At 57.4% G+C, this 15,516-nt stretch overlaps 1 protein-coding gene across 3 annotated transcripts in view; it reads right to left on the bottom strand.

Annotated features, from left to right (window-relative positions):
* Positions 1 to 15,516, bottom strand: part of WIZ (WIZ zinc finger) — a 58,303-nt gene that overhangs the window by 2,859 nt on the left and 39,928 nt on the right. For 2 of the 3 annotated variants that reach the window (XM_052798895.1, XM_052798896.1), the window contains exons 5-8: positions 15,058 to 15,423; positions 4,156 to 4,320; positions 2,995 to 3,498; positions 48 to 584 (exon numbers count right to left, since the gene is read on the bottom strand). In XM_052798895.1, the coding sequence (XP_052654855.1) occupies positions 48 to 584; positions 2,995 to 3,498; positions 4,156 to 4,320; positions 15,058 to 15,423 (1,572 nt within the window). The remainder of the gene's footprint in view (positions 1 to 47; positions 585 to 2,994; positions 3,499 to 4,155; positions 4,321 to 15,057; positions 15,424 to 15,516) is intronic. The other variant, XM_052798897.1, reaches the window with a different exon arrangement.

Here is a 15,516-nt window from a genome sequence, read left to right as displayed (position 1 = left end):
ACTCGGCCCCACAGACTGAGCGGGGAAGGTGACAGCCGTTCACTTACAGAGGTTCAAGGGAGACATCTCCTCCCGCGGGGACCAGGCTCGGTCGGACGGGTGAGGTTCTCCGTGGAGTCCTCCCGACATCATCTCCCGCTTGATTTCCACCCTCAGTTGATCTTGTTTGAGTTTCTTCTGCAAGGAGGGAGGAGAAAGGCCTGGAAACATCTTCCGGGCGGTGGGAGGTGGGGACGAGGTAGGAGATTGCCCCATGGGGCTGCCGGGTTGCTGGACCTTCTTGGGGAGGGTGGGGATGTGAATCTCTCCGGGACCGCGCGGCTCCAAGGATCCCATGCTGCCCAGGAGGGTCTTGGCCATGGCTTTTTGCCCGGGACCGGCAGGATTCGAGGCGCTGCTCCGCGGTTGGGTTCTCCGTTTGAGGATCTCCCGTAGCGTGTCGATGGGCGAACCGTTGACGTACCACTCGGTCACCCCCATTTGCCGGAGGTGGGATCGAGCGTGGCTTGACAAACCTTTGCGGTTTTCGAAGTATTCGCCGCAAAACTCGCAGCGGATATCTCGCACCGGCTCCGACCCCGAGGCTGCGGAGAGAGAGAGAGAGAGGGGAGGGGGAGGGAGACAGAGAGAAGAAAGACCAGCGTGGCTCAATGGACGGACAGGACAGACGGACGCAGCCCACAGCGGCAAAACCAATCCCTGCCTGAAATCAGAAGCAGGCTCGAACGCGTTGGGGTACCGCAGGAAAACGTAACGGCCGGGGGTTGTGGGGAGCCAGAGGGCTTCCCGGTGGGGCCGACGGAAGAGCCGTGGCCCGGAGTGCTGGAATAACACAGACGCTCGTGTCCCTTCCCCGCTCGCGTCCGTAGGAAGCGGCAAGTCTCACTCACGCCGCAGCGTCCAAGCCCAGCCGCTGCGGGGAGGAGGAAGGGCTCTGGATGAAGACACCGCGGGGCCGGTGGCACCGGGACGAACACCGTGTGCCTAAACCAAGCGCGTCCCTGCTAATCCCGGTGCTGGACGCTCGGCCCTCGAGCAGGGGCAATTCCTGCCTCCAGGAAGTGCCGATTCCCAGCACGTTGATGAAGAGGAGGAGGAAGACAAAGCTGGAAGAGTTTTTACCACCAAAACCAAGCTGCACCCTGAGCCACACGATATCCTGGAGGAGAAACGTTAACTTCCCTGGTCCCTGTCTGCCCTCCGGCTGCGGAGGGGAAGGGAGAAACCATCGGTGCTGCGTCGGGATGGAGAAATCAAGGTAGATCTCTGCCTGGAACTGGGGAAAAACCATGCCAGCGGCTTAAACCCGCACAGCGAGGGAGACTCGAGCAGGATAATTTCAGGTGTAGGGGAGATTGGCGCAGCCAGGACTTGTCCAGCCGCTCCCGGGCACCGTGCTGCTGTCTCTGCCAGTGGAAATTGCTCACCAGGGAGGCCAGGGCGGTAATTTCTAACCAAAGTCAGAATTTTGGGCGCCGCTGAAGCGATACCAAGAAGGGGCCTACGGAGACGGAGCAGAGGCATCGCGGCAGCCAAAACCCTGCTCGCCACACAGACCGGCCCCGGCCGAGAGCCAGCACAGCCACGGCTTCATTTTCTTGGCCAGCGGAGGGGAAGGAGGGAGAAGATCGGCCGATTCCTTGTGCCACGACTAGGGATCTGTCAGCCGCTGCAGGCTGCAGCGTGCCGGAGACTTTGCTCATGCCAAGCTGAGCAGCCAGACCAGAGTTCGTCTGCTCCTACGGCTTCATTAGCTGGCAGCCCTAACAAAGAGGAATTATGGCACTGGCTACGGGACAGGCATAAAGTGTTTTTTTGTTGCTGCTCCAAGTCTTTAAAGGGCTGCGAGGAAAAGCCAGGGCCAAACTCTGCATCTTCTGTCACCGGCGGAGGAGCAGCACCCAGAGAGCGTCTCTGCTCTGGCAAACCCACGGGCGCATCCTCCAGCTACAGAGTCTGTCCCGCCACCGACCAGCATCCGACTCTGCCATCCCGGAGCTTTTCAGCTTATGAAAAGCGAGACGGTAGCCAGGACGGAGCAATTTTATAGCCCTACGGCTCCAAGAAACCTGGCAGGGTTAGGAAATCCCCAGCCGTGGGGATTTTGAAGGATATCAGGTCTTAAAGCCACTCCTGCAACAAGGGAAGGAGCGGACAGAGCAAACATTAGGACGCCGTCTTCTGCTTTATCGCATCGAACGACCCCCAAACGCACCCACGATTCCCACCGGGGAAGATGAAGTGACTTTTGGTGCTGCCAGCAGTGGGACAGGCTCGCCGGGCAAGCCCAGTAACGAGGACAAAGAACTAATGAGCCAGAGAAGCCAAACAGCCCTTTGAGCTGTTGATGAAGACGTTCCCAGCAGGACACGGTGCTTTGGGAGAAGGAGGCAAGAGCCGGCTGCTGCCGGGAAAACCATTTTGGTCCCAAGGTGTCGGAATAAGTCACCGACGGAGCTCGGGGACAAAGAGGGACACGGCAGCACCAGGGCTACGGTCCCAAGAGCCGCGGCAGCGCCTCTCCGAGCGCATCCGATGCTGGAAATGGCAGCAGGGAACGGGCTGACGCTAGCCAAACCCGCCACGCTCCGTCGGGAAGAGGGAGCCGGCTGTGCCGGATCAAGCCGCGGCGCAGGACGGTGCTCCACACCAGCCGAACCACAGCCCGGCAGAGCCGAAAGAGGTGAGAGAAGCAAGGGAGGGAGATGTGAAGAGCTCAGAGGGCAGAAAGCCAGTAGTTTTCCTGAAATCCCAACGGGAATCCCCGTTTGCCCACTCAGGGAAGACCGTCCCGTCCGACGGTCGCAACCGAGCGGCACGTATCTCCTCAGCACAGCCGTTACCAAACAAGAGCTCCTCCACCGAGCTCTGCGCCCTCCCAGCTGCCGAGGGATGTCTGGCTTGGCAGAAGCAGGATGGGAGAAGCCGGGGATTTCCCCTGCCCTCAGCTGAACGGGAAACATGGAAAACAAAAAAAAACCAAAAGAAACTCACTTAAATTGAGGGGTCCTTCCTCATCCGCCTGCGGCCACTGTGCTTTCGGGGAGCTCTGCAGAGGGCTCAGCGAGAGCTTGGAGCTCTTCTCCTCCGGGTTTTTTGGAGACGGGGACCCCGAAAGAGCGGGCGGCACCTTCTTAAGGATGGGGGATCCTGGTTGCGAGAGATTTTTTGAGAAGCCGGGAGGGGATTTGATGGCTTTATTAACGGGACCATCTGGCGGGCGATCGCCGGCCTTGCCGAGCGCCAGGAGCGTGGGTCGAGGGGAACCGGCGGTGGCGTCTTTGGGGGAACCGGATTTTTTGCCGAGGGTGGGAGACATGGGGCTGCCGTCGGGTTTGCCTTTTTGCTTCATCAGTTCGTAAAGCAAATCGATGGGAGCCCCGCTGCTCTCCGATTCGGCTACGCCGAGTTGCCGTAGGTGAGAACGGGCATGGCTGGATAAGCCTTTGCGGGTTTCGAAGCAGGCGCCGCACACTTCGCACGTCGTAAGGTTCTGGGCTAAAAAGAGAAAGAAAAAGAGAGAAAAAAGAAAATCAGGGCACGGCCGTGGCAGGATGCACAAGGAGCAGCGTCTGGCCATGCTCCCAAGGGATTTTTAACACCCCCAACCCTAATTTTGAACGTCAAGGTGCTCCGTGCATCCCGGCGCGGGCAGGAATAAAGCAGGGAAGAGCAAGCAGAGCCGTGGGAGAACAAGGATCGCTGCTCTAGCATGGAAGGAAGCCGTTTTTTCCCACTCGAGGATGTTTTCCGGAGTGTTTCTGGAAGCCTTGCCTGCAACTGGTGAGCCACAGGCAGGCTCCAAAGCCCAGCCAGCGAGGGAGAGGGATTTCAAAGCGATCATTTTAGGGGAACGTCGTTAACTAGGAGATGAAGGACTGACTGAGGTGCTTCAAGGAGGACAGGGAGTGCAAGTCAGTCCCGGCGACCTTTGGAAAGCTGCTGGTGCCAGGGAAAGAAAAGCGACGTAAACCAGCGATACCAGAGTACAACACGACCACCTTCTTATAATTAGAGGATTAATTAAGCAAAAGGACCTAAAAATCCTCCAGGATTTGGTTAAACAAATGCCTGCCAGGCTCCCCATTCTCTCCTCGCAGCAAAACCCCAGCACTCGGCTGTCGGAAACGACGAGAAGCCAGGCAAAATACTCACTTTTGGAGTCCTGAGGCTCTGGTTTGCTCCCAGGCGGCTCAGGAGACAGTTTGGTCCCTATCCTGGTGGGGGGTTGATCCAGCTGCGCGGCGGGAGCGCTTTTTTTCGGGAGAGGGGGTGAACCCACCTCCATGGCCACCAGTTCTTCCTCTTCCGGAGCCAGGACTGCCAAGAGAAAAAGATCATCAGCCCCCGAGGGCGGAAAACGAGGACGAGGGAGGTCAGTGTGAGGAGGTGGCTTCACGACGCGAAGGTTTAGGCTGCTCCGGAGAGCCCGAGAGGGAGAATGGGAGAGAAGGGGGCTCTGCACGGGGCTGGCGGGTAATTTTAGAGGGGGACACCCATCCCGGTGGCAGGTGACACGGCGCTGGGATGGCGGTGACCTGCCAGAGGGATTTGGGGGTGCTTGGGGGGAGGCTGGTGGCATTTCCCTGCAGGAGGGGAATGTCCTCATAGGGGACAGTGGCAGCTCTCTTGGGGGACACACACACACAAAGGTGGCAGCTCCCTGGGGTGGGGGGGGGGGACGACACAGGGACATAAAGGTGGCATCTCCTTGCAGTAGGATGGATGGATGGTGACAGCTCCCTGCGGGAAGTGGGGGGACGGATCGTGGCAGCTCCCTGTGGGGAAGGGGACACCGATGGTGGCGGCTCCTTGCTGGGGGGGGGGGGACGGGACATGAAGGTGACAGCTCCCTGCTGGGGGGGGGGTGGGACATGAAGGTGACAGCTCCCTACTGGGGGGGTGGGACAAGAAGGTGACAGCTCCCTGCGGGGAGGGGAACAGGGAAGGTGGCACCTCCCTGCGGGGGTGAGGACGGGGATGGTGCCACCTCCCTGCGGGGAAGGGAGGGGAGGGGGGGGGGCAGCGTTGGCAGCCCCGCCCGGGCCCGGGGGCGGGCTGGGGGCTTCCTCGGGCTCACCGGCCATCGCTTCCCACCCCGGGCTGGTCCCTAAGGCACGGCCGGGATTTACATTCCCCCCCCACACACACCGGATCGTGTCGGGTGTCCCGTCCCCCCCCCCCAACCCTCCACCCCAGGGGGGCGAGGAGGAGGGGAAAAGCTCGCCCCCCCTCAACCTCATCCCCGTCCCCCCCCCCCCCATCCCGTCCCCAGCGGTGACAGGAACCGGGCGCGTCCCGTTTTAAGCGGGACAGGCCGGATCCGGGGGCGGGGGGGGGCCCCCGTGAGGGGACAAAGCGAGGCCGGGGTACGGACAAAGGAGGGCGGCGGCTCGGCGACAGCGGTTCTCGCCGGCTCTTCCTTCTCTTTCCCCCTCCCTTTCCTCGTCAGAACCGGGCCCGCAACCGGCGGCGACCCCCGGGGTCGGGCCCGTGGGGGGAAGAGGATGAGGATGGGGGTGGAAGGGGAAGGGGGGGGGGGGAGGTTGGAGTGGGGGGGTGGGCCGCGGGTGGGCCCGGGCGCGGGCGGGGCGGGGTCGGCGATGAAAAAAAGGAGCTCACCCGGCTCGGGCGCTGCCTCGGGCTCGGGTTCGCCGTCCCCACCCCGGTCCCGGTCCCGGGGGTCGCGGCGCCGCCGCCGCTTTTGTCACTTTGGGCTGCGAGGAGGTGGAGGCCGCCATCTTGGCTCCGGCACATGCGGGGCGGCCGCCAGGCCGTTAGGCCGAGCGCCGAGCCGGCGCGCGCCCGCCCGCCAGGGCGAGCGGGCGAGCGCCGAGTAAGGGAACGGAGAGAAAGCGGAGGGCGGAGGGGGGGGGGGGGGGGGGGACACGACACACCCCCCCCCGTCGCCGGGGCGGGAGGCCGAGCGCCGAGCAATCGGCGCCCCGGCTGGCAGAGGCGTGCGGGGAGGTGGCGACAGGGAGGAAAGGGGAGCGCCGAGCGATCGAGCGGGGCGGGGTAGGAAGAGGGACTGCCATGGCGGGGTGCGAGGCCCAGGCCTGGGCTCCGCTTAGCGGACGAGGCCCCCCCCCCCGGGGGCCAGGTCCAGCTCGGCCCCGGGATCGGTGTGCCCCCGGGGCTCAGCTCTTCCCCCCCCCTGGCCCCACGAGTCCGCCGTGGGGCCTGAGCTCGGGGTACGGGACGAGGCCCGGCCCCAGGGTCCGTGTCCTTCCATGGCTCCCCTCAGGCCTCCAGGCCCTCTCTCAACCTGCCCCTCACTTAACGGGGCTGTCCCCACCCCAACAGCCCCGTAACCAGAGGACGGGACCACCCGGACACCCACCGAGATGGAAAAGGCCACCCAAAGCCTTCTCTGTCCCGTTCTCGCCCCCGCCAACGCAGCCCCGGGGGTTTCTATTCCGAACCACTTCAATAATAAGCAAAAGAGAAGCAATTTGTTGTCCAGAGGAGGGATACGGGCACATCGGCCGTCTCCTAAGGCACCGCCACCTCTCCTTAAAGCAGGGGGGACAAACAGCACCTGAGGACGGATTCAGACCCAAGCGGACAGAGGCGACGGCAGCAAAGTCTCCCCGAAAGCCCGGCTCCTAAACGGACTGACGAGCCCTACCAGAACTGGCTGAGAACTCCGGGTTTTCAGCAAGAGCTATTCCAAAATTACAGCGGGTGTTGAGAGAGAGCAAGCCCTGCGAAGGGAGACGCAGCCGTGCACTGAGGCAAAGAGCGGCAACGAGTCCTATCGGAAAAGGGAAACGCTGCAGGAGCGCAGCGTGAAGACAAGGACAAGGGAACCTGGTGGAAACGTGTAGGAAACCAAAATCCACCCGGATTGGGAAACAAAATCCACCTGGATCGCAAAGGAACCGTAACAAGCGCAGACCGTTAACCTCAGCGGTGAGGACCGATCCCCACAGGAACCGTCCCCATCCACTCTGGGCACATCGGGGTGAGGAAGCCGGCTCTAACCGAAGGAGCTCACGGGTGAATAAAAGTTACTTACGGAGCCCAAAATAGAAATACAGAAAGACAGAGCGTGTAATCGTTACCTTGGATGGCTTCTGCTCAGCTCCATCCTCCTCCTCACCTCCCTGGGGAAGGACAAGCAGAGTCCCAGCGTGGCCACAAGCATTTCCTTACAGTTTCTGGGCTTACGAGTTGAAAACACACACTCAAAGCTGGCCAATTCGGTCCGTAATTACCCCAAGAAAACCCACGTGTGATAGCAAACCCGCCTGCCATTCCCAGAGTGCGTAAACAAAACCGAACCAAGAAGAGGCAGTGGGGGAAAAGGAGACAGCCCACGAGAGCCACCGCTAAAACAAAACCAGACCCACACCAGACACTTTGTTTTTCAGCATGGGGAAGCTTTGGAGGTTCAAATTCCTACTTACTTTTGCATCGCAAGACAGCTTAAAAAGGGGTGGTAGGGCGTTAATCCATCTACCACCAGTTTCTGCGAGGCTAAAGAAGCCACAATGGGCCAAATCCTGACATTTTCAGGGAGTTTCAAAGCCTGCAGCAGTAACCAGAGGTCCCCAGGGGCTTCAGTCTCCGTGCAGCGACAACACGGAGGGTCTCACCCTGGCAGCTTTCAGGTGCTGAGGTGACACGTGCTCACATCTGCGGGGTAGCACAGAGATTCACGAGTCCTCAAACACCCGTGAAACATCCTCACGCTAATTCTCAACAAGCCACGCTCAGAAGAGGGGGGAGAAAAGCCCCTCGTAGCGGCCGACAACCCCGTCGCACCTGGCAAAAGGGCTCTGGTTGGATAACCTGCTGCTTTAACCTGGACTCAGGGGATGATCTGTGAAGCAGCCGGTGCCGCTTTCAAGCTGCGGAGCTCAGCTTTGCCCCGTGGTCTGAAAAAATAATTCCCCAAATCTGAGCCAAATCTTCCTGAAGAAGATCCAGCAAAGGCAACAAGGGGTACAGGCAACGCCAGGACAGGCAGGACTGCCTGATGGCTGGCTCGCTAACGGGCTCTGTCTGGGGTGAGGATGAAAGCATCTGTCTTTGCTGGCCAGCCTACAGCGTCCAGAGCTCTATGCGAGCCGATTCCTTGCCAAGGGGGTTTTGCCAGCTCTCTGGCGCGCTTTTGAGCTATCAAATCGTTTTAAACACAGTACTTCCCCTCGCTGGCTCTGCCGAGCAGGACGGGCTACTAATAAACTGCACCTAAAGTTCCTCTCTTCTTTCTCTGCTGGAGCGGTAAGATATAAAACCTCTCCTTGGCTTAAAGGAACTGGAGAAAAACCAACATCAGGACTAGGAGGTCATGAGGAATCGCTGTGGCAGGCACAGGAGCTCACCGAAATTTAAAGGAGAAAGGGGAAATACAAGAAATAGATGCTGTTCCTTTCTCCGCCGATATCCTGCTGGGATGTGGATATGGCCGTGAGGCTGGTTTTGAACCCGCCGTGGTTGCAGCACCCATGGGTATCCCTGGGTCATCCCAGCTCAGGCGTTCCCCCCCCCCCCCCCAACATCCCCTTCTCCAGCAGTTGCAAGCCAGGGTCTCTCAAAAACATTAGGAAAGGGAAAGGGACAATTTCTATCCTTGGTTGCCAAGACCGAAATAGGTTATTGCGACCATCTGCCTTCGAGCGGCGTCCCCAGGGATCCTCACTCTACGATTACTGCGCTGGAAGACCTGGCTGAGAGATTTCACGCTGTCTCCTGTGGCCATAGATCAGCAGCGGTGAAAACGGAGCTCAAATTCAGGCTAAAAACTGACGTCCAGCCTCCCTGCGGCGCTGCCTACCATCAGAAATCTTCAGAGACCAGGAGAAGAGACAGTATCAAGGGCAACAGCCCATGTCATCCCCATGCAGGGGAAGGAGGGAAGGGAAGCAGGAGGCCAACGTGAGCTTTTCAATAACCTGGAACTCAAGAAAGGAATCAAAGACGGTGGAAAGTAGGTCAGGCTGCGGGTGAGCGCAGAACGAGTACACAGGGAGGAAAATCAGAGAGGCCGACACAAAAGGAGAACGTGACCCAAGAACCGTAACACGAGGAGGGTCCTCAGGGCACGTTAACCCAGCAGGGAGGTGGTGGTACCTCCAACCCTCTCCAAACTCGACGGGTCACGGCCCTGAGCAACCTGACCTGGCTTTGAAGTTGGCCTTGCTGGCAGCCGGGGTCAGGTACGGACCTCCAGAAAGTTTTGCTAACCTCCGTTCATCTGCGATTAACGCAGCCGCCACGAGACACGCAGGCGTGCTCCTCCACGGAAAGGAGGACGAAAGGCCACGTCCACAAAGCATCTCAATTCCTTCGCGGAGAGCAACCACAATTAACCAGAGGAAGCAAAGGTCGGAATGGAAATTGGAGCCGCTGCTGAGCTGCGCCGAGCTCTTCGCTCTCAAGTCAAAGTGTCGAGGAAGAAATGAGGCTTGAAAAACCCCATAAAATCTACAATAAATGTCCTCTTCCAGCCCTACTTGCGCTGGTGGAAGAGCCTTCCCCTTCTGATCTCCTCCAGCCTCTCCACAGCCCCTTGTGCTGAGGCTCGGGCTGTGGTTGTCCCCAACCCAGGCACCACAAAGTCACGGGCTCCTTCTGGCCCTGGCCACGCTGGCTCGCACATCCTGGATAAAAAGAGGTGGGGGGAGGAATCAAAGCAGCTATGGGGTCTCTGCCCGCTTGTATCTCTGAGCAGACCACACCAGGTTTCCCTCTGAACAGCCCTAAAAATCAATTCTGGAGCCCCTGACGCTCACAGCCTGTCCCTTTTTCCCTCGTTGTCCGCTGAAAGGAGAGCTCTGTTCTCCACGTGTCCTGGCGCGTAGCTCTGCAGAGAGGGATCTGGGGGTCTCGGTTGATGGGAAGCTCAACGGGAGTCAACGGTGTGCCCTCACGGCAAAGAGGGCCACCCGTATCCTGGGGTGCATTAGGCACAGTATAGCAAACCGCTCGAAAGATGTGGTTGTCCCACATCTTGGTGTGACCTCACCTTGAGTCCTGTGGGCACTTCGGGGCTCCACAACCTGAGAAGGACATAAAAGTATTAGAACATGTCCAAAGGAGGGCAACAGAGATGGTGAAAGGAGTAGAGGGGCTGTGAGGAGCGGCTGAGGATACCAGGGTTGGTCAGCTTAGAGGAGAGGAGACTGAGGGGTGGCCTCGTTGATGTCTACAACTTCCTCGTGATGGGGGGAAGAAAAGGAGGTGCTGATCTCTTCTCTTGGGTGTCTGGTAGAAGGACGCGAGGGAACGGCTTAAAGCTGCATCAAGGGACGTTCAGGTTGGCCACTAGGAAAGGGAGTTCTTCACAGAGAGGGTGGGCAAGCACTGGAACAAGCTCCCCAGGGATGAGGTCGTGGGCCCCGAGCCTGCTGGTGTTCCAGAAGAGTTTGAGAACACTCTTAGATACAGGGTTTAACTTCTAGATTGCCCTGTGTGGAGTCGGGATTTGGGTTTGATGATCCTCGTGGTCCCTTCCAAGCCAGGAAATGCTAAGAATGTTTCTGAATATTATGCTCTACAGAGGGAGAAGACACTCTTCAGCCAAGGCAGGACCTTGGATATGGTAGGGGCAAGCCCCACTTCCGAGTCCTCACCTGGGAGCTCAACACAAGCAAGCAGCAGACAGAGCAGTTGGGAAATCATTCCCTGAGCCCGTGCCATTCAACCGACCCTCTCCCCCTCCTAAAAACCCACGCTACATCGGATGCGCTCCAGAAGGAAAGACTGCGTGGGGTGGAAGGTCAACCAGCAAATGCACGTTTGCTCCTCTTCCTGGATGAAACGTCACTATTGCTGCAGGGGAGCAGATTGAGAAGAGAAATCTAGGTCTAGCAGAAGACCTTGCAGTTTGGGACAGTAAGAGAGACTACAGGGAGTTAAATCCGGGAAAAAAAAAGGGGAGAAGAACAGAGGATGCTGGTGCCAACCCTGCGAAGCAGTCCAGGGGACAGAGCAAGGTGAGGCAGGCTACAAGGAAGGAGAACTGCAAGCTGTTTTGAGGAGGATGCAATTGCCTAACGCTTCCCAACGCCTGCCAAGAAGCGCCACGTGTTCTCCGAGGTGGCTGCCAATAGGTTCGGAGCCAGGAGATACACAAACAGCCTCGCTAACGAGCCAAGCCAGGCTTTAAGGAGGCGGTTGCAGCAGCAGGACACACCTTTGCCCGTCACAACATACAGGGAAAGCCACTGTTGAGTGCAGGGACCCGCCTGGAGAAGCCAACAACTCCCCAGGGACAGCTGGGGACAGCTCAGGAGCCAGCGTTTCCACAGAAAAGGGTGGGGGGGAAAAAAAAAAAGAAAAAAAAAAAGTTTTCAGACTTCTAAGCTGTTCAAAACCAAACCCGAACAAACGTTGCAACCCCCACTACGTCACAGCCTGTCCTGGGATGGGCAGGAGCTGGGATAACCCTCCTGCTCTCCGCAGCACTGCAGCCGAGACGTGTCCGATGTTGAGCACGGCACTTCAGGGAGGGTTCAGACATATCGGGGAGGGAATCACAAGCGATCAAGGGTCTAAAAAATCATACAAAAAGGGGAGATGGAAAGAGCTGGGTCTACAGAAGAGCATAAACTGTTGTCTTGGCTTATTGTGAGTCAAATGAACAGCAATGGATTTAGATACTAAAAATACCGAAGACCCCATTGGCTTTCTACGGGTGAGGGCCGGTGACGGCAGTGTGGGTGCCGAGGGTGGCGGTGGAGTCTCCATCAGAGCCCAGAGCAGCCAAGTTCAGGCTGGTTTAAGTACCATGGACTTGCCTGGAAGCAGCGGGAGGGAACAGGTAACCTCTGAGATTCCCCCGGTATCTCAAAACATCCTGTTTTTGCCACACACACTCCCATCTAAACAACCAGCGCAGCCAAGTTCAAGTTCTCGCCGCAGACCCAAACACCTACTTCCTCCCTTTGACTTTTAGTTTTGCTTAAAGAGGGGTTTTTTTTTTTCATTTTTAAACAAGCAGCCAAGAGTACGAGACCAGCAAGAGAGTGAGTGTGTGTTAAACCCACAGCCCTTTCCCAACGCCGCTCTTCATTTCTTCTTCACGTCCCACCTGCGAGCAGCTCCGGGAAGGGAGACTTCACCCCAAGAGGACCGAGACGCTCAGGTCTTGTGGTGATTTGGTTACAAGCCCAAGAACAGAGAGCACCACCACGCTCGTCGAATCAATCTCCCGGCACCCAGAGCTGAATCCTCCACCTTCATTTCCCACTGCAGCCTTGTTAGAAACCACAAACCGCAGCCAGCGCAGAAAACGGTTCACGAAATGTTCCACGAAAAGGGGATTTCTCCCCGCCCGCCCCCACGATGGAAGGTTTCAGTTAAGGGTCTACCGATATTCTTAGCTCTTAACAGCTCCAGAGGCATCTTGCAATGCCGGCGGAGACCTTCTGGCAGTTCACGCGTCTGGAAGTGGAGAGGAAGGAAGCAGGAAGCCGTCTGCGGAGAGCTGCCTGCAGATGCTGAGCTGTGACATCGTCCCGGAGCGCGAGTAGCATCGCTGCTCCCACGGCACGGGGCTGCCGGCGCCGCGACACAGAGCCACCGGCTGAGACGCCGCCAGGTCTGGTGCGGTGCCACCACCGACCGTTCATGAGATCCTCCTGCCACTATAACTTGCTAACAGCCTTTCTCTCGTTTATGCTGCTTAAAACCCTCTGTAAGTTACAGAATTAGCATAAAACACGAGCAGAGGACGTTAACGCTAAGCAGGTGCCCTTAAGGCAGCTCCTTGCTCCAGCCTGGGAGCAGCGGTCGAGGACTTAGCACGGCCGCAAAGACCCACGCAGAAGCAGGCAGGTCACTCGAGCTCTCGCACATCTCATGAGTGATTTCAAGAGACATGGGGACAAGTGGGCTTAAAAAAAAAATGGCTAAAATCGGCTGCAGATTCAGCATCCCCCAATCTCCAAACCCGCTTCACTGTTCGCTCAGCTGCTTCCCCGCAGCCGTACCCAGAGCAAGAGTTAAAAATATTGCAACGCAACGGGCACCGCTTCGTTCTTAAATCGGTTGCAACAGATACTTTCAGCACGAAGCCAGAGCGCCCTGAAAGCGTCGTTTCGGGCTGGAAGCAAAACAAGGAGGGTTTTGACTCATGGCAAGTCGTCTCCATGAGCTTGGGAGCGTAACTAAGAGACTTCAGGCTTGGATTTAAATACAAAAGCCGTCCACCGATCGCTATCTCCACGTGATCCGCTGTGCATGCTTTGGTTACACAACAGGTTGCTGGGCCGGGGATTTTTAAGCTTTCCAAATTCACCCATTTTCTTGGCATTGTCCCCCAAAGACATGACTCGTAACGGAATACAGAGCACGCGAGTTTAAATCCAGGAGTGCTGCTGAAGGGGGTGTTTGAGCTCTTGCTCTTGTGCAGGTCACGCTCACCCTCCGCTCATCCCACGTGTCCATCCTCAGCCTTATCTGGGTTTAAATACAACGCTGAAGCAGACCGAAATCAAGCTTTCATTCAACTCAAAGGACAATTCCTGACCCGATTTCTCCCACCAAGCACCCACCAGCATTTCAAGGCAACTGGAGATGGGCACAGCAAGGAGCAGGAGAAGTTCCCAGCCCCGGGCCAACATCACATGCTGAAAAAAACTCGAGTGACGTTGCCCGAACCGATAAGCAAGATCGTATTTCAAGACATGACCCATTTTTTTTTTTTTTTTTTTTTTCTAAAACTTCACATTGGGGACATTTGATATTAGATTTGCCGTGTTAAGAACTGCGTTAACCTCTTCTCCGATGAGCGGTTGTTACCGAAGGGTGGCCGCACTCTTTCTTCACCGAGATACTTTCCACCCTTCTTAACTACAAAATACCCGAGCCCTAGTTTTTAAAACAGCGGCGCTATCTATAACGGCTTGTGCCAGTGAAATCTGGGCACCAGGAGACGTAAAAATTGCCGAGCGATAGTCACAGTCAGCAGGAGCATCCAGCCACTGGCAGCAGAAACCCAGCTGAGCCCTCCAAAACGCCTCTCATTGGCATCAACCACCACCCCGGGCTGGTAGCTATTCATCCTCCAAGGTCTGCCATGCCAAGAAAAAAAAAGAGCTTGGGTTTGTTCGTATTTTAATTTGTGTTCGTTACGCTCAAGACTCCTTCCAAAGAGCGTCCCAGGCATGTGGAACAGTCTGGAGAGCCAGGATTACAGGCTCTTTGATATTTCAATTAAAGACAGATAGCTTCTCGCCGCAGGGCTGTATCTAACATAGGATTAGGCTGAGCAGAACCTAACGAAAAGCTGCTTCAGGGACTTCAAGACGCTTCCAGTAGCGCCAGGTGTCTGTAGGTGGTTGTTTTTCCTAATGCACGAGCAAGTTTTTAGTCTTTGGCAGAATGGTACGTTGCCAAGTTTTTGGGGCAAATTCAGTTTTTTTGGAGCCTTGCAAAAGAAACCCGGAAGCTGTTTGGGACGGGCTCTGCTCTGGAATTAGATAATCCTGTTTGAATAGTTTGGAGCTCCTCTGATGGAGGGCGACGAGCTCAGACCCAAATCCATTTGGCAAGGACCCTTTACGCTTCCCACCACGGTAACATACCGCTTATGGAAAATAAGCAGCTGAGGGGTAAACACAGCTCCCCAAGCCAGAGGCCGCATCCTGCCTTCTGCGTGGCCGAGCACTGCCAGGCCGGACCGGTACCAGCGACCACGCTCTTCTCCTTCCCTCCAGCCACTCTCTGCCCCATGATTTGCGAAGCTTTAGGCGCTTCCCCTATGGAAACCTCGTTCCTAAACGCGACACTTTCCAACAAAGCCCAAACGTCCAAAGCACGGCTCCCTGGTGGGATGCGACCCCTCCATCCACCCCTCAAGAGACCGCACCGCCCGACTCTTTCATCTGCCAGCATCTCCGTCCACCTGCCCTAAACCAGCACCAGATTTCACAAGACCCAGAGCATCAACGATGGAGCTGGATAAACCAACACCAGGTTACGCCGATTAAACCCTTCCCTGTAAATACCCCTCCTCCAGCGAGGCTCTGTTCAGCAGGACGCGACGATTTGGGGCTATCAAAAGGGTTTCTGGCTTCCACGGGGCATTCATGGAACACTTACCATCTCTGTAGGACTGCAGGGACTCATCTCCCCAGGACGGGGGGAACGGGGACAGAGGAGACCGTGGAATGCTGCACTCGGACATGGGTGTCATGCTCTTGCGAGGCACGAAGCCGTGAGCTTCCCTCTCTCGGCTCGGGGACGAGGGCTCCGCTCCCATCGCCGCTTGCAGCATGGGATGCTCCGATGAGTTGGCCAACAGCTCCTTGAGGATGTTAATGGGTGAGATGGTGAGCTCCCAGTTGGTAATACCAAAGTCTCTCAGGTGGGCTCTGGCATGGCTGGAGAGACCCGCTCGCGTGTCGAAACCGGCTCCGCAGAATTCGCATCGCATCAGGCTGAAAGTACTCGGGTCGAAGTTTGCAACTGCGGAAAGAAGGACAGACAGTCAGCGATGCCGCGAAAACCCCTGGCTCAGGCCTCCGGGGGTGGGGGTGGGGGGGTTGCACCTGAGACAAC

The sequence above is a fragment of the Harpia harpyja genome, chromosome 10 (assembly GCF_026419915.1).
Source record: "Harpia harpyja isolate bHarHar1 chromosome 10, bHarHar1 primary haplotype, whole genome shotgun sequence".
Taxonomy (NCBI): Eukaryota; Metazoa; Chordata; class Aves; order Accipitriformes; family Accipitridae; genus Harpia; species Harpia harpyja.
The sequence above is the reverse complement of the archived record's forward strand: the minus strand, read 5'-3'. Positions and strand labels throughout refer to the sequence as shown.